At 40.4% G+C, this 22,974-nt stretch overlaps 1 protein-coding gene across 2 annotated transcripts in view; it reads right to left on the bottom strand.

Moving 5' to 3' along the window:
- Positions 1–1,021: 1,021 nt before the first annotated feature.
- SUDS3 (SIN3A corepressor complex component SDS3) overlaps positions 1,022–22,974 on the bottom strand; it is a 59,996-nt gene continuing 38,043 nt past the window's right edge. For both annotated transcript variants that reach the window (XM_089677321.1, XM_089677324.1), the window contains 4 exons: positions 20,628–20,649; positions 17,257–17,362; positions 6,513–6,597; positions 1,022–1,948 (listed from right to left, as the gene is read on the bottom strand). In XM_089677321.1, the coding sequence (XP_089533447.1) occupies positions 1,850–1,948; positions 6,513–6,597; positions 17,257–17,362; positions 20,628–20,649 (312 nt within the window). In that variant the 3' untranslated portion in view covers positions 1,022–1,849. The remainder of the gene's footprint in view (positions 1,949–6,512; positions 6,598–17,256; positions 17,363–20,627; positions 20,650–22,974) is intronic.

Here is a 22,974-nt window from a genome sequence, read left to right as displayed (position 1 = left end):
AAAGACTCTTGGCTGGCTACAAAAATAGTTTACAAGCCGTGATACTTGCCAAAGGGGGCAGTACAAGATATTAACTCTGCAGGGTGCCCAAACTTTTGCAGACGCCATTTTTTTGTTTTCTGTTATTTTGAAAGTGTAAATGATGGAAATAAAATTTAAGTTTCGTTGACATATTATAAGAATGTCTAATCTGTAATTTGATGCCTTTTGGAGATTTTTCCATCTTTCCTTGGCTTCTTTATGCACATTAATACAAATTTTTAGCTGGGGTGCCCAAACTTTCGATCCCCACTGTACAAGTAAACCTACAAACAAGCATACCTGTAGGTACAATGAATAGCTTCTAAACATGTACCATTTAGGAGATATTCACATCAGAAATAGCCAAAGTTGTTACCTGCGCATGCGCAGTGATGCTTTGCATTCCGAGCACACAGTATGGAATGCAGAGTGCTTTATTTTTGTGTGAGTTTACTGCAGCTTTAAATAACTGATGATATAGGTCAACTTATGGCTTATGCACATAAAGCTTGGCAACAGGAAGCCTCAAAATGAAACATTTGTTATGGTGTCCACACACGATTTAAAGTACCAAAAGACAGCCCCTCAAATGCATAAAATCAGAAGTTCAAAATGATAAAAGCATCTGTTCAAAATATAAAGTCTTCTAAACCATTTTAAGTTCACTGTGTTCAATTCAAAGCAATTAAACCATCAGCATGCATGGCAAACAGGCACCTTCAGGAGTCTATACTTACACATATCTGCAGTGTCAGAGAACCACTGGAAATTCAGGCACTCAAATGTCAAATATTGACTTTACTTAATCTGAACTCTGACCCACACTGCAGTGAAATCTGCCATTGATCTGTTAGGCCAATCATAGTGATGGACCAAAAAAAAAAGTAAATAAACCCCAATGGACCTTAGGACTACCAGGGCACCTACAGGGTATGTGAAGATGTGTAACTGCAACCATACGTGCCAGCAGATGGTTTATCATCTTTAAAATTAACACAAATTAATTTTAAAATCTTTTTTATGGTCCCTTTTTTAGTACATACAGAATAAACACGTAAACAAACACTGAAAATGTTAAAATGAATACATTTTAAAGCAGCTTGAGATAAAGTTTACAACAATACGCTGACAACTAATAGAAGCAGAGGAATACAAAGAACCAATATTTCCACAAAAATTCCTGAGATCGTATCCTACTTGAATTATGAATTTATCAGTTTGGTTGTGGTGGTTTTAAAAACCGTCAGCACCAAACCTGAAATACAAATGAGCAAGATTCACTGGTGGCAACAATGAAATGTATGAAAACAAATAATATCTAAGATCTTACTCCCTGCCTTTTATTCTGCATCTAAAAGTGGCTGCTTTAGTAAAACATAAAGATCATATTATAGTTACAACAAAACAAGTTAAAAAAAATCTGTTAATTTTAATTTGTTATAGTCACTGTGAGCTTTGTGATAAGCTGGCTAAAAAACAAACTCATTTATGCAGCAGCACTGAGATTTTGTGAAACAATTCTCTTCGCAGAAGATGCAGTTGATTCTTTGTGCAGCTCAATACTGAGACAAAAAAAAAAAAAAAAAAAAAAAAAACACAAGAAGATCTTCAGGGCAAGATATACTGAAGAATAATTGAATCGTCTATCCCCGCAAGTCTTCAGCACCACTGACACTAAAAAGGATTTGAAAATTTTACTATACAAGGTAATGTTCACTGATCATAGTTCGCAGTCTGTGCAGGTCAGTGATGCCAACTGTCATCCTGATGAAAGATGATGTGTCATAAAGGAACTGTCACATTAGACGACTGGTGAGACCAGTGGGTTTTATGCAGCAGAACGCCTCCGGATAACAAACAAGCCCCTCTGTAGCTGGCCTAGGTAGATCCTCATCTTTGTGCTGTCACTGCTTTTCCTCACCCAAATCTGCAAAGAAAAGTTCAGTGAATATAATTAGAAAAGAACCCTGATATAAGTAAAAGGTAGGATGTTCTTCTAAACTAAGGAGCCGATGAAAACATTACATTCAACAATTAACACTTTACATTCTTCAATGGCAAATGGAGAAAGCACCCAAATGGCAGTAACAAGCAATTTCAAACATTACAGCATGGATACTTAACACATTCCCACCCATCATAAAGTACCGGCTCGCTGCCAGGACATTCGCTGTTCTGGGTGGACATCTTATGATGTGCTCCCCAGAATATAGGTCACAATGCGTAGCGATATGTCAGACAGCGTAGCTGATTACAGATCAGCGTAGTTGATTACAGATCAGCGTATCAGCCCACTGCCAGTACCATGTGATCACTGTGACCAATCACAGGAGATCACATGACATTCATTGTGTAATATTGTGGTGATCTCTGTGATTGATCACAGTGCTCACATGGTACAGACTGGGCCAATCACAGCCAATCTGTACAATGTGATTACTATTGTGGTTAGCTGTGATTGGCAACAGCTAAAAACTAAATTAATCAATTTCATTCAGTAAAAATGGTTGTTTATAAACAGTGATTTTCACTGTTATAGGCAATCCTAGTATGCAAAATAAAAAATAAAAATCCTGATCACCTCCCCAGAGCCCTAGAGTACATTGTATTGCTTTTAGCATAAAAAAAGTAAAGAAAAAAAATGAAAAAACAATTTAAAAATTCATCTTTTTTTGTCACATACGGTCACCAGTCAGTGTCCCTGATCACCATTATAAGATGACGCTGAAAAAAAGGGGTGATTTGGGGAATATTTGTACTGTCTTGGTATTTTAGGGTCTCAAGAAATGAGATAGGCCATCAGTACATCAGGACTGATCAATTTTCAGATGTACAAATTACAGTTTGAGGATAACTTTCCTATAGACTAAATAATATACACGGATTTGAGAAGCAGTATACATTTGGCCTAAATTCATGAAGAAAGATTATGCATTTGCAAAATTTTATAACAGACGAAGAAAAATGTGGTTTTATTTTTCAAAATGTTCAGTCTTTTTTCATTTATTTAGCAAAAATTGAAAAACCCAGCAGTGATTAAATACCACCAAAAGAAAGTTCTATTTGCGTGGAAAAAAAGGATACGAAATTCATAAGTGTACAGTGTTGCATGACTACGCAATTGTCATTCAAAGTGCAACACCGCTGAAAGATGAAAATTGGCCTGGGCAGGAAGGGGGTAAAGTGGTTAAAACCAGTTGTGTTCTCAGTAACACATCATTAAATGTGTTTTTTTTTAATGCAGTGTGAGTACTTGAATTTGACTTGGCATCTGTTCCTTGTAGTCCACTGTACAGAAGAGCTTAGACTGTGAGAAGCAGCACAACGAGCTGGCAGGTCCACTTTATGAGGACTTAAGGAGTCAATTAGAGTGCTAATGTCCCTACACTCTGCCTTAGTAGACGGAGTACAGACAGCACTTGAACTACTGTTTACCTGGCCTCAGCCTGCCAGCATTTGACAGCTGTAAACCCAAATAGTTGAGAACTGGAATGCCTGCAGCTGTAAGATTGCTTTAACCCCTTACCCCCCAGTCACATTAAAGCCGATTACAGTGAAGTCACACAATTTCAAAATCGGGTGACCTGCCGATTTCATTGCGATTTGCAAGACATCTGACACAGATGTCTATACAAATCCCAACAAAAGTAGTGCATGCAATACTTTGGAAATCGATGCGGCTCCGATCAAGTCAGAGCCACACCGATATGACAGCTCTAATTGCGGACAATAAGGTGCGACTTGGCATACGATTTGCAAGTTGCCTGGCATGCAAATCGCATGCCAAGTCGCACCCGATGTGACCAGGGACTTAAATTGGTAGTAAACTCTCCAGAAAAAAAAAAGTTTTCCCCCTGCAAGGCAATGTCATAATATGCAAGTATGCATCACGTACTAGCACATTATGTGAAACCTTCCTTAAACAAAAAGCCCTCCAGCGGTGCGCTGTCACAGCTGACAGCGCTTCCACCTTCACTCGGCCCCTCTTTCGGGTTTGCGGGCTCTGGTGGCTTGAATGGCAAAGCCACGATGACGTCATTCCCAAGCATGCGTGCGGGAGTCATTTTTTTACAGCACACAGCTCTGAAGGAAAGGCACAGGCATGCCATTCCTTTAGAGCGCATGCGCCAGTGCTCTACACAGGTAAGTATCTCCTAAACGGTGCACATTTAGGAGATATTTACAGTACCTACAGGTAAGCCTTATTATAGGCTTACCTGTAGATACAAGTTGAAAAAAACAGACTTTAGTACCACTTTAAATGCTATGAAACATGGCTATGCACACATCAACATCAGTGAAAGGAATAAAACAATGCCTTTGACACAAAATCTAAAAAAATTATAATGCAAAACACATAAGCAGCAGATAGTATAGAATATGACCTAAATAAACAAATATTAGGTGGAACTGAATGATCCAAACGGTTTACACAACTACATTTTTTCCAATATACTACACAGCTAGCTTCATCGAGCAAAGAGATTTTCCAGCACGCAGGACAACAATCTAAACACCTGCAGGCTGAAAGTGAAAGTCACTGGAGCAGGGTCATTGTCCAGTTATACATTTACACACACGGAAGAATCCACCACAGGTTTTAACAAAAACATGTGCAGTTCACACCATCTGCCGTATCAATTCTGACTTGAACCGCTTCCTACCTGGCCACAGCACAGAAAAGGTGGGAGCTTCGGCGTTCAGAATGGACGTACCCGTACATCCCATCAGAACGTGGGTCAGCACAGAGGCGCGATCCTGTGATAGCTATGTCCCTCGAACAAAGCACATATCAGATTGGGACATGGGTGCTGTGATTGGCTCTCTCGATCATGTGATAGTGATCACTATCACAGCCATCACACAGCGTAAACAAGACACATGTCTGTCTCAGCACTCCTGCTGAGCTCAGTGGGGAGGGGGGGACAGAGGATGGCTGCAGCCTGTCACATTGTGTGTGCAGCTGTCATCTGTCACAGTGTACTATTGTCCCATCAACATCTGTCACAGTGTTCCAGTGCCACATCTGTCACAGTGCAGCCTGTCACGTTCTGTGTGTAGCTGATGATTTTAGTGTTCAGCTACACACAGACTGCAGTCATCCCTACACAGTACACCAAGCACCATCTGTCCCTGTCAACATCTGTACCAGTGCACAAAACATCTGTTACAGTGTACTATTGTCCCATCAACATCTGTCAGTGTTTCAGTGTACCAAAACATCTTCAATAGTGTTCCACTGCAATATCAACATCTGTCTGTGTCCCTAGTGGATCGTCAACATCTGTCTGTGTTCTAAGTGCACAAAAACATCTGCCAGTGTACCAGTTTACCACCAATAAATAAAAAATTTGAAGCGCCCCCATACCCCTAGTCCCATACGCATACGTAAGCTGCAATCGCAGCAAACATGTGAGGTATTGCTGCAAACGTAAGAGCAATAATTCTAGCACCAGACCTCCTCTGCAACTTTAAACTGGTAACCTGTAAAGGCCTATAAATTGTTGCCTTTGGAGATTTTTCAATACTGAAGCTCGGTGCCATTTCACAAGCATGCGCAATTTTTAAAGCGTGACATGTTCGGTATCTATTTACTTGGCGCAACACCATATTTTATATTTTAATTGGGTATTATATTGTGTTTGTGTGCATGAAAATTAATTGAAGTGTATTATTCTGTTAGTGTGTAAAACTGCATCTGAACAACTGCTGCGTAAATACCGTGTGACATAAAAATCTGAGGAGGAGAGGAGTCAGGACCACCCCCGCCAGGGACCCAAGTAGAGAAGGATCTGGGTAGCTCTGTACAAAACAGTTGCAAAATAGCTCATAAGTATGGCATGATTGTTGTTTTAATAACTTTTTCCCTTTACAATCATGTCTATGACCATCATTGTCACGCTCAGAAAGGAATACAACAGTTTTAAAATTTGGTAGCCCTCAAAGAGGCACAGATTCTTTCATTTCTGATTACATTATTCAGAGATTTAGCAAAATTCACCTAGTCCTTGGTTACTAATTGTGCACTCACAGGCTTGGGGTGGGGGGGGGTGATCAAACTCTATTGCTTTACTGCATCTGAAAACTTCAAGTCACTAGCCTGGATATGCGGTTTGGTTGGACTGTATAAAATAAATTACACATCCTTTAGCAGGTAACAGAGCTCCCATATAGACTTGAACTGCATTGCAAAAGGAGCAGAAAGCACAACCACTGCGTAGTACAGCAAATCAGCAAGGAAAGGTTTGCTATTGCAATGAAAAAATATAGATAATTCAAAATACACGTAATTTGTAGTTATATACTGTATGTACTTGAGAGCAGTCATATTGTCTTATTACATACATTGGCTCTTCTTACTGCTTAGCAGTGCAATACAATGGCTCTGCTTTCTGTTCCTCAAACCTTTGTGTCACCTGTCTCATAAAAACAATGCACTCCCTATGTGGCTGATAACCTAACAGTAATGCTCTTCTCCCCTGTACATGTACCTCGTTAGTTCCAACTGAACTGATCACACAGCTGATTTTGGTGTTGTCCTTTGATTCTAGGTATATTGCTTGACTCTTGTGATACCTAAACGGAATAAGAGACACAAAGCATTATATTACAGCTTGATTCAGTAAAAGCACTTTTATTGCAGCTACTAGTTTCAATGCACTTTTTTTTTTTTTTTTTTTTAAACAATTGGCTTTTATTCAGAAAGAAAAAGCAGAACATATGGACAAGAATGAGCTACAAGAAAGCATAGCATATTATCATATCATGTAATACACAGTTTACAAATTAGTTTCGAAGCAAACTCAGTAGTATAATCAAAACATTAGGAAGCATTCACATAGTAAAACGTTTACAATTTGCAGGTATAATCATCAAATCTGATAGAAAGAAAAGTAAGAACAGAGGAAAATGAAGAGCTAGGAAAGAAAGCAAGAGAATAGCATAAGTAAGGACAGATCTATCTCCGCAAGAGATACCCAGAAATCACCAGCATGACCCACATGTCCAAAAGAGAAAAAGAGCTATTCGCCCATCAGCCCTTTATATCTTTCCAAAAAGTGAAAGCATACCAACTGGACCACAATTTGTGAAACCTGGGAACCACGTCGTCAGTCATAGCCAGTGTCCGTTCCAATTCCTGAATAACATTAACCTCTCAGAACCCAGTCTTGAATCGAGGGGTATGAGTGGTCTTCCAATGTCTGGGAATTAAGGACTTAGCCGCATTCAAAAGGTTCCGCACCAAAGGATCTCTTGTACAATTTCATAGAGCACTCAGAAATATGGAGGAGGCAACATTCAGGAGTTAAGGGCAATGCAGTCTCCGTAATAAGAGTAGATCAACTCTCGAACTTCATCCCAGAATGGCTTAAGTCGTGGACATTGCCACCAAACGTGGAACAAGGAGCCCTCCGCTAACTCACAGCGCCAACATAACCCTGATGTCTGGGGAAACCACCTCTTTAACCTGTCCGGCGTAGCATACCAACGCGTTAACAATTTGTAGGAGGTTTCTTGAGTCCTGTTACTGATGGAGGATTTGTGAGCAAAAATGCAGGCTTTTCTTCATTAGTCAATGGAGAACTCTGCCTGAAAGGCTGATTCCCAACCTAGCTGAAAATTGTCATGGGTGACAGAAAGATTTATTTGAAGCCAAGAATAGGCCAAAGAGGTGGTTTTGTCAACGGGTTTCCCTTTCAGTCATAGCGTTTCCAGAGTTGTAAGAGGTCTGGAGAAGGCTGCCTTCAGTCTGTGGTTGGTCAAGTAATTATGTATTTGATAATAAGTCCAGTATGGGAGAGAAACCTGACCTCATATCTCCTGAAGCTCTCCTTTGGACTTAACTCCTCCTTGCTTGAGACAATGAGTGGCCAATAGAGATAGACCCGACTCATGCACCGGAATCGCTCCACATTCCAACCCAGGGGGAAACTCAGGATTATCAGCATTGGGGGTGAGGGGGCATGGAGTGCTAGCAAAACCCTCAACCTTCGCAAGATCATGATACGCATCTAAAGCTGCACCAATTAAGGGATGAGCCATCAGACGCTTCCAGTAGGTAGACTTTGACAACCATGGTGAAAATCTTAAAAGGAGCTGAAGAATAGGAGCTTTCAAGGGAAACCCAGTGTTTGTGTATGGAATGACAATTCCAGTCTATGATTCTGGCAATGTGAGTAGCATAATATTACTTTTTAAAGTCTGGCAACCCCATACCACTGGCTGCTCTGACAAACCAGGATAAGGTTTTCGCATGCCGGATTTTAAAATCGTTCCAAATCTTGCATAATAAGGGGACAAAGTTTTGCTTGTACAAATGCTCCAAATTTGGAGTAAGCCAAATGCCTAAATAGTTAAGGGCTAGAGGGACCCACTTAAAAGAGCAATTTTGCTTAATGAGGGCTAAGGAGGAAGAGTGGACAGTTAAATTCAAGGCCTCTGACTTAGTGTAGTTCATTTTCAAATTGGGGAGGAAATGGTAACGATCGAATATGCTCAAAATGTTAGGCACGAATATGTGGGGTTGGGATATGAAAAATAACAGGTCATCCGTGTATGCCTCCATTTTGTAAGTCTCATTGTTAATGCGAAATCCATGAATCACCTCAGTTTGCTGAACCAGCCAAATGAAGGGTTCAAGGGCGAGGATGAACAGAAGGGGAGACAGAGGGCAACCCTGTCTCATTCCATTCTTAATAGTGATTGTGTCAGAGAGAGTGCCATTGACCTTGATCTTAGCTGTGGGGTTTTGATACAGAGCAGCGATCCAATTCAGCATGTGCCAGTCCGATATGAGAACACGTAGCAAACATGAAGTCCCAAGACACACGACTGAAGGCCTTCTGATGCGGATCAGTAGAGAGGAGAAGGCCTTCGAGGCCCTCAACACGCGCCCTATAGATTAGGTTAAGAGCCTTGACAATATTGTCGCGTGCTTCCCTACCCGGCATGACACCGATTTGTTCCAGGCCAATGATATCAGAGAGGTAGGGCCTAAGCAGGTTATCCAGTATTTTTGCAAGCAGTTTTATGTCAGTGTTGAGTACGGAAATAGGTCTGTAGCTCGTGCATTCAGCAAGGTCTTTATCTTTTTTGGGGATTACAGTAATATGTAAAAGTAATACGAGAGAAAGTAGGGGGTATTGGCTGAGACATAGTCAGAGAGTTAAATGTCTGGAGTAGAGGCGTAGAGAGCAGAGAACTAAAGGTCTTATAATACTGTGACGTCAACCTGTCTGGGCCTGGGCTCTTCTCCGGTTTTAAGCTTCAGATAACATTAGCCAGTTCTACCTCCCCAATGGGGCATTCTGGCAATTTGACATCTCAATGCACCTTTTATTTGTTTTCTTCTAAGAAAAGTAGGCCCTGTAGAATTATAAGATAAGCATTTTGCTGGCATTTTCACAATAACTAGAATGGTAAAGTACCTGCAAATATTTAGCAAGAATAAATTAGTAAATGGTAGCATTAATCTCTAATGACTATAAAGCATATAATGAAGGCTCTGATGGGTTATACAAAGGTTTCAGTACTGAAGAGAATTGTGAAAGTTGCCAGTGGCGCTTTTAAACAATGCACTTTGTAACATTCTCTTTTAAACAGAAGAAAATAATAAAATATAAGTACTGAATCCTGAATCCTACATTATAATGTGACAGTTATATCACCTTTTGAATATAAAAACAGGAGTCTGGAAAGTCTTGGAGTTCATTGAGGGACATAGGAAGTCATATTGTCAGTTTACACTGCCACCTACAAGAGGATTTGAAAAAAAACAAAAAAAAAACACTGTAGGACAATCCAGAACAACCTCCTAACCCAGTATGCCTCGGTTTGTAGCAATCATGATCATAAACAGAGGGGTTGAGACCTTTGACAGGAAGTCATATACTGTTAGAACATCCAAAAAGCAGCTCACCTGGAGGGTGGACAACCACCAACAGGTTCAACAGAAAACAGAACCGGGGACTTCCTATAGCTCAAGAGTCGCCAGAAGACCAACACTCAAACTCGACACAGGATAAAGCCAAACCTTCAACATGCTGCCTAAGACCAGGGAAAAAATGGCCAACCATCAGAGAGAGTGACTCGACATGGAGGGAGCACTGAACTATGGACCAAGAGAGAAGCTGGTCAACCTGAACCCATCAAAAATGAGTGAAACAAAAAAAGGGAGGAAAAAACTCATAACTTGACATAGTCAACAAGGAATGGGATCAATCCACTAGTAGGAAAACGTACCAGAAAAGGAACGCAAGACACAAAAGCCATCAGCATGAGAAGTACTGGGAATGCAGAAGCGACACTGTGGATGCAGTGCCTTGTTTTGGCAGAGGGCAATCAAAGCTGGTCCCAGCTGACTGAGCAGGTCAGAGGATCCCTCTGGATGAAGAAACTGACATGTAGCAGAATTGGCCTAAATTTATGAAAAAAATTAGATTTTTTTTTTTTATTGGATATGTCTTATAAACAAAGTAGAAAATATATTTTTTTTAATTTTTGGTTATTTTCAAATATATAATAAAAAATAAAAAACAGTGGTGATCAAATGCCATCACAAGAAAGCTCTATTTGTGTGAAAACAATTATATAAATTTAATTTGCATACAGTGTTGCATGACCGCGTAATTGCTAGTTGAAGTAGCACAGTGCCGAATAGAAAAAAAAATGCCGCAGTCCTGAAGAGGGTAAAACCTTCTGGAGATTTAGTTGCTAATAGAGTGAAAGAAATAAAAACCATGCGAAAAGGGGTTACTTCTCCACCAATAAAACAAACAAAACATTTTGATAGAGTTAAGTCTAATTTCTCATCACATGGAGGGAGCCACATGATGGGACAGTATATGCTTTTGAAGAGCAGAACCAAAAGCAAGCCTGTTGCTTTCCCCTACATGGTCAAAGTACAGGTTCGCTTTAGAAGAGAACAATGTAATTTAAATGGCATTTAGGGAGTAAACATCTCCAGAACATAGGTTTACCTCCTGTTCTGTTCTCTGACTCACTAACCTGTCCAGCAGAGCAGATTTCCATTTCTGAGTGTGTAATTATAGATTCTGTCATTAAGAATCTGGGGATTAACCCCTTGCTGACACAGATCTCATATGCACTGCATCAAAACTAATGAAAAAGAGGAGAGTGCCAGAAGGAGGTTAATCTAAAACCATTGCGCGATTCAAAGACTCCCACGTATTTTAGGCGTTACTTTGATATTTTTAGTTGACTAGCACTGATACACAGTAGATGTTAAAAGGATTCGGCTAAAAAAAACAAGAGATATATTATTTCAAAGTCATTTCCTAAAAATAACTGAAAGCCCTGTCACATCTGTGCATTTGTAGAGCAGTTAACTGTATGTGAAACTGCGTGCAAAATACATGAAGAGATCTGTAGAACTATAATCCTATTCATTATGCCACCGACTATTATGGCACAGATTTTACTTTCATTGTACTTGTAGCCTCCTGTGTATTTAACTGCCGAAAAATGCACAACTGGTAACAATGCACTAATTTTCAATATCAGGAGAAGACAGCCTGCAGTTGCAGAAAATTCAACATAAAAGGGAGAGAAATAAATTAAAAGCAATTCTGCACAATATTACATGTAAAGAGAAAAAAATTACTTTTTTTTGTTTTTTGGGGGGGTGGAAAGAAAAAAAACAACCAAATTAAGGAAGGCATATCTTAATCATAGAAACAGTGGCTGGATAAAATGACAACATAAACCAAGGATTTTCTCTACATTCTTTTCCCAACAAACACACAGATATGTGCACAGACAGTGGCATCTAGTGGCTAAATGCCTTTATGTCATTTAAAGTTGGATTAAAAAAAAAAATTAGGTGTGTATACATTTGTTGAAAATCAGTACCAGGTCTATTCAAGTAGTCAAGTTTAATTTTTTTTAAATCACCCCCCCCCCCCCTTTTTGCCAAACAAGACTCCTCATGCTCCAAAAGGTGCCCTATGTATCCTTCTCTGTGATCTGAGGCTGGTCCTCTTCCAGGTTGAAGGATGCCCAGCAACATTCAACCAACTTCCTGCTCCTCAAGGGCGGGAACATCATCAGCCACTCTGGGCTCAAAAGAGAATGCCACAGAGAGAACCACCCACTGCCAAAGGACAGAAGAGGGCTCCACATGCGTCAAAGTTAAAAAAAAAAAACAAATACATCAGTTAAAAAATACTGTATATATAAAGATTTTTTTTTAAATATAGTGGTGTGGGGGTGTTCAAATCTGGAATCAAGCTTTGAATGTGTTCTTGAAAACAGCTACTGCAAGTACCTGATTTCGATACTAGCCTCTTGCAATCCTCTGTACAGCAGTGCTCTGAAGAGAGGGAGAAGCAGCAAAAGGAGCCAATAATGGTGTTCTGCAGTAGTTATGTACTAACATGGAACAGGCTAACAGGAGGAGGCAGCAGAGTGACAGAGATGCATTCGTTAGTCTGCAGTTTCCTTTTCACTGTCCAGTGATAAGCAGGGGGAGGGACAAGACCCTGTTGTCATACTTAACTGCAGTAGAGAAAAGTCAAGTCTCCCGGTTGGCAGGGCTGTGTAATTTTCAGGAATGATCGATCGGGAATATAAGCCATTTAGCTCTTGAAACAGCTTTCATAGATGTATTTCATATGTATGTTTAGCGGTTTACCTGGGTTTCAGCTTAAATAAGAAAAACACAAAACCAAGAGAACAGTCCCTTCCCTTTAAAAGGAAACCAACTACTACAAAGAATGACAAATCTCCACTAATACAGTGGATATAAGAAGTCTACACACCCCTGCTAAAATGTCAGGTTTCTGTGATGTAAAAAAAGAGACAAAGATAAATCATTTCAGAACTTTTTCCATCTTTAGGGCTCATGTACACGGGGCGTTTGAAAAACTTTTCTGAACGCTGGAAACTGACTGCTAGAAAAAGGTAGGTTAAAAACATCAGTTTAGCCACGTTTAGAAGCATTTTTAAAAGATAACCTCAGGAGACCTTCCCAAATGCCCAGAATGCACTGAAAAATAGTAAATAATTAACTATTTCAGACATTTTGTGAGAAATAGAGAGAGCAGAGAGAGCACTACATTCTGATGGGTGTTCCAACTGTAGCAAAAATGGCTCATGAAACATGATTGGCGCTGTGGGAGGAGCTACATAGTGCTGTAATGCCTGTAATGCCTCCGGATGCATTCTGGAGTGCACACAACACTCCTTGTGCTTTTTTGCTGTGTTTTGATGTGTTCCAGTACAGTTCTGTGCAGAAGTAATGCAGCATGTTCTACCATTTTTTCCCTGCACGCGAAACCTGGAACGGACTACACTGGTGTACTAGGTCCATTTGAATACATGGAAAACCCTGTGCATGCATTGTTGAGGAAGAAAAAAAGGCTCTGGACAGCGTCTGGATATGGAGCAGCCCAAAAACGCGTCTAAATGCGTTTAGAACGCCGGTAAACTCTAGTTCTGAACACGATTTTTGTGCGTTCAAAAAAATGCCTGTAACCTCAACTGCCTGTAAACGACAATGTGTACATGGACACATAGAAAAACATAAAGGAGAGTTCAGGGGCTGCTGAAAAAACTGCACAACTGTCCCTAAACTTCAGTCTAGCAGCTGCAGTGTACATGAGCCCTTAATGTGACCTATAAACTGTACAACTCAATTGAAAAACAAACTAAATTTTTTTTTTTGGGGGGGGTAAACATAAAAAAACTAAATAATGCGATTGCATAAGTGTGCACACCCTTTTATAACTAGGGATGTAGCTGTGTTCAGAATTAAGCAATCACATTCAAAATCGTGTTAAGTAGGAGTCAGTACACACCTGCTATCATTTAAAGTGCCTCTGATTAGCCCAAAATAAAGTTCAGCTGTTCTAGTAGGTCTTTCCTCACATTTTCTTAGTCGCATCCTACAGCAAAAGCCATGGTCCACAGAGAGCTTCCAAAGCATCAAAGGTATCAGTAAGGAGAAGGGTACAAAAGAATTTCCAAGGCATCAGATATACCATGGAACACAGTGAAGACAGTCCTCATCAATTGGAGAAAATATGGCACAACAGTGACATTACCAAGAACTGGACGACCTTCCAAAATTGATGAAAAGACGAGAAGAAAACTGGTCTGGGAGGCTGCCAAGAGGCCTACAAGATGTTCCTACATTAAAAGGAGCTGCAGGAATATCTAGCAAGTACTGGCTGTGTGGTACATGTGACAACAATGTCCCGTATTCTTCATATATCTGGGCTATGGGGTAGAGTGGCAAGATAAAAGCCTTTGCTTATGAAGAAAAAAATCCAAGCCTGGCTAAAATTTTGAAAAAACACATCTGAAGTCTCCCAAAAGCATGTGGGAAAATGTGTTATGGGCTGATGAAACCAAGGTTGAACTTTTTGGCCATAAATTCCAAAAGATATGTTTGGAGTAAAAACAACACTGCATATCACCAAAAGAATACCATACCCACAGTGAAGCATGGTGGTGTCAGCATCATGCTTTGGGGATGATTTTCTTCAGCTGGAAGTGGAGTCTTAGTCAAGGTAGAGGGAATTATGAACAGTTCCAAATAACAGAAAATATTGCAACAAAATCTTCAGGCTTCTGCTAGAAAGCTGAACATGAGGAGGAGCCTCCTCTTTTAGCATGACAACGACCCAAAGCATACATCCAAATCAACAAAAGAATGGCTTCACCAGAAGGAAATTAAAGTTTTGGAATAGCCCAGCCAGAGCCCAGACCTAAATCTGATCGAAAATCTGTGGGGTGATCTGAAGAGAGCTGTGCACAGGAGATGCCCTCGCAATCTGACAGATTTGGAGTGTTTTTGCAAGGAAGAGTGTGAAAATATTGCCAAGTCAAGATATGCCATGCTGATAGACTCATACCCAAAAAGACTGAGTGCTCTAATAAAATCAAAAGGGGCTTCAGCAAAGTATTAGTTTAAGGGTGTGCACACTTATGCAACCACATTATTTTAGTTTTGGATTTTTACTTCCCTCCACCTAAAAGATTTCAGTTTGTTGTTCAACTGAGTTGTACAGTTTATAGGTTACATTAAAGGTGGAAAAAGCTCTGAAATTATTTATCTTTGTCTCATTTTTTTACATCACAGAAACCCGACATTTTAACAGGGGTGTGTAGACTTTTTATATCCACAGTATTAGTGGAGATTTGTCATGCTTTGTAGTAGTTGGTTTTCTTTTAAAGGGAAGGGACTGTTCATGAACATGCATGCAGCTGGTAAATTGTCCCCACACCCAGTACATTTATTTCTTATCCAGCCCAGCACTCACTATTCAATTAAGTAAGGATGACAACTTAATTCTTGTCATCAGTGGTACTTTACATATTTTTGTTCTGCCATCAATAACAACCAAAATGAGGCCTCAACCAATATTTTCCCATTTCAACAATGTACACAGTTGCCATTGATTCTGTCTGGACGTGGGGAAATGTGCTATGTTAGGGATTTCATGCAGTACAATGTGCCCCAAAATTATTGTCTAAAATATAAATGTTCTGTTTTGCCACACAGCAACCTATCACCTCTTCCCTTTTACCTTCCTACCTCTATTTTCAGTGCAGACGTTTTAACGCTGTACATGAGGGTGGATTAGATCTCCCGAATGTCTTATCAATGCTCACAGGAAAGTTCAGAAAGCTGTACTTATGGTCCCCTGCAGACAGATCTCTAACATGTTTCCTGGAACAAATCTATGAGAAAAAACATTCTCTAAAGACATCCTAAATCCAGTTTGCTAATTGGATACTTGACTCACAGAAAAAAAAATTGTTGATTTTATCTATAAACTATATTTAGCTTATATTGATTTATTTTTAAGGGGATTGTAAACCCTCACCTTGTAAAATAACCCATTCAGTTTAAAATAGAAAAGAAAGGCAAAGCATTAGTGTACAGATTGAAAAAATACTTGTTTTCCCTTTTGTATAAGTGACTGCATACCTTCTGAAATAGCAGCACACTGATTACTAAGAGGGGGAAATGTCAGGACAAGAAAGATCAATGGAGGAGCGCAGACTGAGTGCCCTGCACAGCTAGCTAGAGAACTGACCACGGTGTGTTTGCCTGCTCAGTATGGTCAGTTTTTAAGAGGAAAGCAGAGGGATAGGCAAGAACACCAGGGATTTCACACAGAGAAAGCAATACAAAGAACAGGATACTTTTTCATACAAGTATATGATACAGCAGGCACATATCAGGAATATGAAATGTTGGCTTTACATATTTTTTTTTAACCACTTGCCAACCATTTGCCCTCACTATACTGTGGGTGAGCGGTGGCTGTAGGCAAACCGACATACTGGTACGTCGCTGCCTACTTCCAGAATTAGGGTGTGCCCCCCACCTGGCACCTGCTGTGATTGCACACAGCGGAAGCCTGTCAGCAAGTCCCGGCCAATAATTCATGGCTGGGGCCTGCTGATCGGCTGTGTTCAATCACAGCCCAGAGCTCTTGTGTTGGTAAACACAGAGCTTTGAACCAAAGAAGCGATCTGTCAGTTTCTCATGCCTGCAAAGCAAGCATATGAAACAAATCGGCTAGTGAAAGCAGCACACTGTACACACATTAAACATAGTTAGGCACATATTTAACCCCTTAGTTGCCCTAGATGTTAATCTATCCACAGCCAGTGTCATTAGTACAGCAACAGTGTATATAGTATGATCACTGATCAATGTATTAGTGTTACTGGTGATGTCAGTGTCAGTTAGTTGGTTACCCCCAGCATCAGTTAGTGTCAGATTGCCCGCTACAGTATTGCAGTCCTGTTAAAGTGTTACTAAACCCAGGACCCTGCATTCACTATAAATGGTCACCCACAGAACACACAACATGGAATTGCATTTATTTTAGTAAATATAAACTGCTAAATAGCTTTTCTCATCAGCAGCCAGTTAGAGCAGTCTTGTCAAGGGTTAAATCTTCTGGAGCGTTTGTGGAGAATCGAAGTGGTTAAGGCAGAAATCAACTCTTAAAAAAACAATAATAAATGAACTTATATTGCAAAAAACACAAAAATGTGCATTTATTATTTTTGAGTTGTAGTTCCTGCAGAATCCTCTTCCAGCTCAGGTCCATACTGAAGTATGGACCCTCAGCTACGGAGCTGGGGGAAATATCAATAGACTGCAAGGTGCAGTTAGCTTTTAAATAAGAATTGGATGTTTTCCAAGCAATATTAAAAAGGATTCCGAGTACAATAAAGAAGAATAATATTTACCATCTCTTATCATAGTACAGCTTCCCATCTTCTATCCGAGCTTCGAACCTCTGGGCAGGAGATTCAGTTTGGGTAGTGGGAAGATGTTCTGGAGTTGATGGAGATACTGCAAATAAAATATATGAAGAAGTAAAGTAAAAGTCTCTTAAAACAGACTGGTCACTAAGGTGAAACAAGATAAGCTGACACACAAATCTTTGTTGACAAAGGTGACAAACAGATGACAAAGTATGGTTTTGTGTATCACAGTGTACTGCAGGGATTGCAAGTTTTTTTTTTGTTTTTATATATATTTTCATACTCGCTGAAGCAGAAACTCACTTTTAAAAAGATCGCTAATCCCTTCAAAAATAAGACTGATACAATTTGTGATGAGATCTCCACTGAACAGATATTTCCCTCACCCTACAGTCCTTGTCCACCTGCACAATCAATACTTCCCTTGTTTACCCCAGCTACTATAGAGGAAGTTGGTAAACTTTTTACGAAAGCCCACCTAACCAACTGTCCCCTGTTCCCTTGCAAATATTACGGTCACCCTCTGGCTCTATCCTTCACTCATATCTTCAATATCTCTCTTTCTACTGGCATCTTCCCCAACCCTCTAAAACATGCGCTAGACACCCCAAACTTAAAAAGGGCCTCACTGGACCCCACAAATCTTAGCAAATTAAGACCCATCTCCTTACTCTCTTTTGCCTTCAAACTCCTTGAACGTCTAGTCTACAACTGGCTGAGCTGCCACCTCATTGAGAATAATCTTCTCGATCCCCTGCAGTCTGGATTTCACCCACAACACTCCACAGAAACTGCTCTCCTAAGACTCACAAATGACTTACTAAGCTAAAACCAACAGTCACCATTCCATACTCTTACTCTTGGACCTCTCTACTACCTTTGACACAGTTGACCACCCCCTCCTCAATAAAAAAAACTATTTACTTGGCCTCTGTAATTGTGCTCTCCGTTGGTTCGAATCTGACCTATCTCACCACACTTTCAGTGCCACTTACAACTCTTCTTCCTCCTCTCCTACTCCTCTTACCATTGGGGTCCCCCAAGGTTCTGTCCTTGGACATCTTCTATTCTCAATCTACACGTCTTCCCTGGGTAAGCTGATAGCTTCCCATGGTTTCCAATACCATTTCTATGCCAACGACACGCAAATCTCTCTACACCTCAGCTCACCCCACCAGTTTCCTCACGTATCACCGATTTACTAACAGATATACAAAGCATCTAATTCACTCCCTTGTTATCTCTCGCCTCCTCCATACACACACATATACATACATATATATATATATATATATATATATATATACACACATACACACACACACACAAAATTAGGTTAGGTCCATATATAGCAAAAACTGACTGGATGGGACTTCACAGTACAGATGGACAATGGTTCAAAACACACTGCAAAAGCAACCCAAGAGCTTCTGAAGGAAAAGAAGTGGAATATTCTGCAATGGCCGAGTCAATCACCTGATCTCAACAGAATTGAGCATGCATTTCACTTGCTGAAGGCAAAATTAAAGGCAGAGAGACCCACAAAGAACAACTGAAGACAGCTGCAGTTAGAGCCTGGCAAAGCATCAGACAGGAGGAAACCCGGTCTTTGATAATGTCCATGGGGTCCAGACTTCAGGCAGTCATTGCCAGTAAAGAATTCTCCACAAAATATTACAAATTAACATTTTATTTATGATTATAGGGGAGAGGACTACTCTTAAGAGTTGTAATTCCTAAACCCTCTCTCCAATTTAGATGTCCATACCCTCAAGAGTGCGCACTTTCAGCCCATGTCCATTATATAACTATAGCTTGAATATGTGTTGTTAAATACCTGAAAAAAACTGAAATTGTGCCTGTGTCCAAATATATATGGACTTAACTATATATATAGCATAGTGAGTGCAGCTAATACTGAGATTGATTCACCTTCACTTTATTTATATTTGTAACACATAGTGCAATCTGTTTTTGGTTTATTATTCCAGGTTTTATTGCCAAAGCTTAAAGTGGAACTACACTGCATGTGAGACTCACAAACCAAAAATGCTATTTAATTCATTTTTAATATTCAAAGAAAACTCTCCCATCCATCTATGTCTCCATGCTTTGTTTTGCTGAGAAATCATTTTGAAGAACACCCCCCCAGCATTTCTGGCAGTGGCCATCTTGAGTAAGGGCAGGTGATTAGTGCATCATTTACTTCCTGGAATCCATCTGCCCTTAGCTCAGGCATAGGCTGAGCTGAGAACCCTCCCTCCCCTCCTGAAGACTGCTGGGATGTATGACATAATTTGTCTAGACATGGAAACCAGGAAGTAACTGAAGAAATGTAAAAAGTTTAAAACAAGTAAATGCTGTACTTTACTGTTTACGATGGCTAGCAGCATAAGGATTTTTTTTAAAAAGTCCATATTGATTGAGAGAGCGATGTTCCACTTTAGTGCTCTCTGAAGACAGCTGCAGCTCACAGCACTAAATAGATAACTGAATGAAATTACAATTCTCAAACTGGGTCCTCTATACAATGTTCAGCATGTAAAAGAATAGGTTAAAGGATGCATAAATTTTAAAACAAAGTGCACTTAACCTTTGTCTCCGACCTCTGCTCAAGGCACAGGGGCAAAAAAGGACACAGTAAGGCCCACAAAGAATTTGCAGTGCTGGATGTAAACAATCCGCAGAGGTAGAAGCCTTTGGGAGGGGAGTGTGTGATCAGTTATGTCAGTGCACAGAGGCAAAAAAAAAAGATAACATTGCACGTTGTTTTAAAGAACACCTATGCTTTGAAGGAAGGATATTCATATTATTTAACATATTTGTAGAGCACGAGTGTTAATACAACATCAAATAAAGAGTACACAGGTACCTGCATAAAGCTAGATTTTAAATACAAGTAAAGACAAACAAGTCTAACTTTATTTTAACCTCTTATATTGCCCTGTACAACAGCACTTAGACTCAAAGAAGGAGAGGAAATACTAAGAGTTGGAGTTGAGCTTTAAGGGATAGGTTCACCTTTAGCAACACTACATCTGTAACAAGTAATATGCTGCTTTGCACCAGTCCCCCCTCACCCCTTCTCCTGTGACAGTGGCGGGGGGGACAGATGCACCCAGGTGAGTACATAGGTTTGTGTTTTTTACTTCCCAAACTTGTCTTTTAAAGTGACTGTTGCTTTTGAAAAAAATAAAACAAAATGCCTGCTCCCTAAAAAACACGCTTTTGAAGTAAATAAACCATGATCATTTATCTATTGATTTTGAAATGACTGAAACCACTTTTTACCAACAGGGTTAGGCTTTAGCATGTTTATAGTGCTTTAATGTTTGCTTGTCATAGTTACTTACCTGGTCTTTTAGGGGATTTTAACTGTTAGAAAGAACACACAAAAAAAAAAACAAATTAAGCCAATCAAGAGAATACATAAAAATACATACGCTGTAAAATGTTATTCTAGGTAAAATACCACAAAACCAGTCTGTACTGCATGAACCCAGAACTATGGTACCCAAAAACAACACTTCGGTTTTGGTTGGGTACTGCTGACAAGCTAAATATTCCTGTTTTACTATATCTTTTAGACCTTAGCGCTGAACTTTTTTTTTTTGCACATTTTTTTTTTATCATCGAGTCTTAATGAAGGTGCCACCCTATTAAACCAATACCATATTCTGGTTTTAGAATAACCACCTGATGAAAGGTAAACCTGGGAAAATAAAAGGCAACCACACAAAAGAGATAATACTGACTGAGATTCCTTTAGTATGTGTGAACCAATCTAAGTCTTCTACTAATGCACACATGCCAAAACATTATTGAGTGGCATGTTCCTCACATCAGATCCTATTGAGCTATTCAATGCCTAATGACACTCTCAGATAGGCTGCAGACAGAAGATGACCTTCAATGTGAGATGCATTCACAGTGGAATGTTTGTTTGCTTTTCTATGGAGGGAAAAAAAAAGAAGAAAAAAAGAAAAAGCTGACTGGTCTAAAAGTTTTCCAATATGCAGAAAATATTTAAACAAAATTGAAAATATTCAATACGTTCGTGAAAATTTAAAACCTTCCCAAAAATGATTTTTTTTTTCCGCCAATTTTATCAAAATGATTAAAGGTATTAAACAAAAAGTCCACACACCTTTGTAGATAAGATCATAATTTTCAAATGCCAGAGTTAAAGGCGCATGGGCTCAGTCTTATTACATGCTCAAGGGCTCTGCAACAATTTATGACTCTTAACCTCACCAATTAAGATTTTTTGTTCAAAATACAATCCTTTTCTTTGCATACCATTGATGTACACATGAAGTATGGTGTTATACTACAGCCTACAGGGGAAATTGATACTGTGCAGCAGAAAACCGTTAGCCAGCACAGGATAACCCCATCCATAACCAGCATGCTCCAGTTTTGAAGCAGAGTAATACCAAGAGCATGACCATAAAAAGAGAGGGGTGGGACCTGTGCCCCTCAATAGACTCCAGGAAAATTATTTTTCAGTGAGTACAAAACAATTCTATTTTTCCTTGTCATTGAGGGACACAGAAAGTCTTAAATTAACATTAAGGGGTCGCTTTTTTTCCTTTAAAATAATAAACACATCAACTACTTGCCTGCTCTGTGCAATGGTTTTGCACAGGGCAGCCTCAATCCTTTTCTTCTGGGGTCCCTTACTGGCGCTCCTGGCTCCTTTTCTTCGGTGGGTGTCCCCATGGGAAGCCGCTTCCTATGGGGGAACTTGTGTGGGCTCGCTCCTGAGCAGCCTCATCTGCATCCATTGACACAAACAAGGTGGCTCAGCCCCGCCCCTCACTCCCTTGTCAGAATTTGATGGACAACAGACGGAGCCAATGGCTCTTGCTGCTTTTAATCTGTGCAATTAGGGGGGACAGAGCCGTGAGAGCTGCTGTTCTCATGCATACAGCTGGATCAAGATGAAACCCAGGAAAGTATAAGGAGGGTGAGGGAGAACACATGCAGCACAGAAGGTTTTTTACCTTAATACATAGAATGCATTAAGGTAAAGAAACTCAAAGGCTTTACAACCACTTTAAGCCTTCAGGACTTCCAAAAACCAGTCCAACTGAGGGATGAGAACCATAGAACAAAGGCTAAAGGCTCGTTCACATGGGGAACTTTACTGTGGGCACTGTGTAGGTTGGTGTTTTCCCAAACACAGGGATGCACAGGCACTGCATACATCCCCATGCCAGAATTCCATTTATTTCTACTGGAACAAGCGGCTGTATGGACATAGCCGCCGTGTCCAACTACATGGCTTGACAAATCCCAGGCGCTAGGTTTGCAAAGCGACCAGAAATCGGGACCTGGTGCCTGGGCACCGGTCAGCCCACTCACGGCCGGGCTTCTTTCCTCAGTTGGCCACTATCACCTCCTCCAATGTCCAAGCATGGCCCGAGAATGAGCCAGCTTTGTTGGCTTTCTTACTGCCTGCCGTACCCAAGGCACATTGTCTCCAAGCTGGCCTTGCTCCCTCTGGAGCTCACATGGTACACACACACGGTGCTGCGGGAGGCAAAGGGGGTGCAGTGGGGACCCGGCGGCCTGTGTGCCGCTCCGTGTGGCCTCCACCTGACAGAGCAACTGGTGGGGACCCGGCAGCCTGCGTGCCGCCCCGTGTGACCTCCACCTGACGGAGCGAGCAGTGGGGACCGGCGGCCTGTGTGCCAC

This window comes from Staurois parvus, unplaced genomic scaffold (assembly GCF_062004578.1).
Source record: "Staurois parvus isolate SC_StPar_1 unplaced genomic scaffold, SC_StPar_1.0 ptg000014l, whole genome shotgun sequence".
Taxonomy (NCBI): Eukaryota; Metazoa; Chordata; class Amphibia; order Anura; family Ranidae; genus Staurois; species Staurois parvus.
The sequence above is the reverse complement of the archived record's forward strand: the minus strand, read 5'-3'. Positions and strand labels throughout refer to the sequence as shown.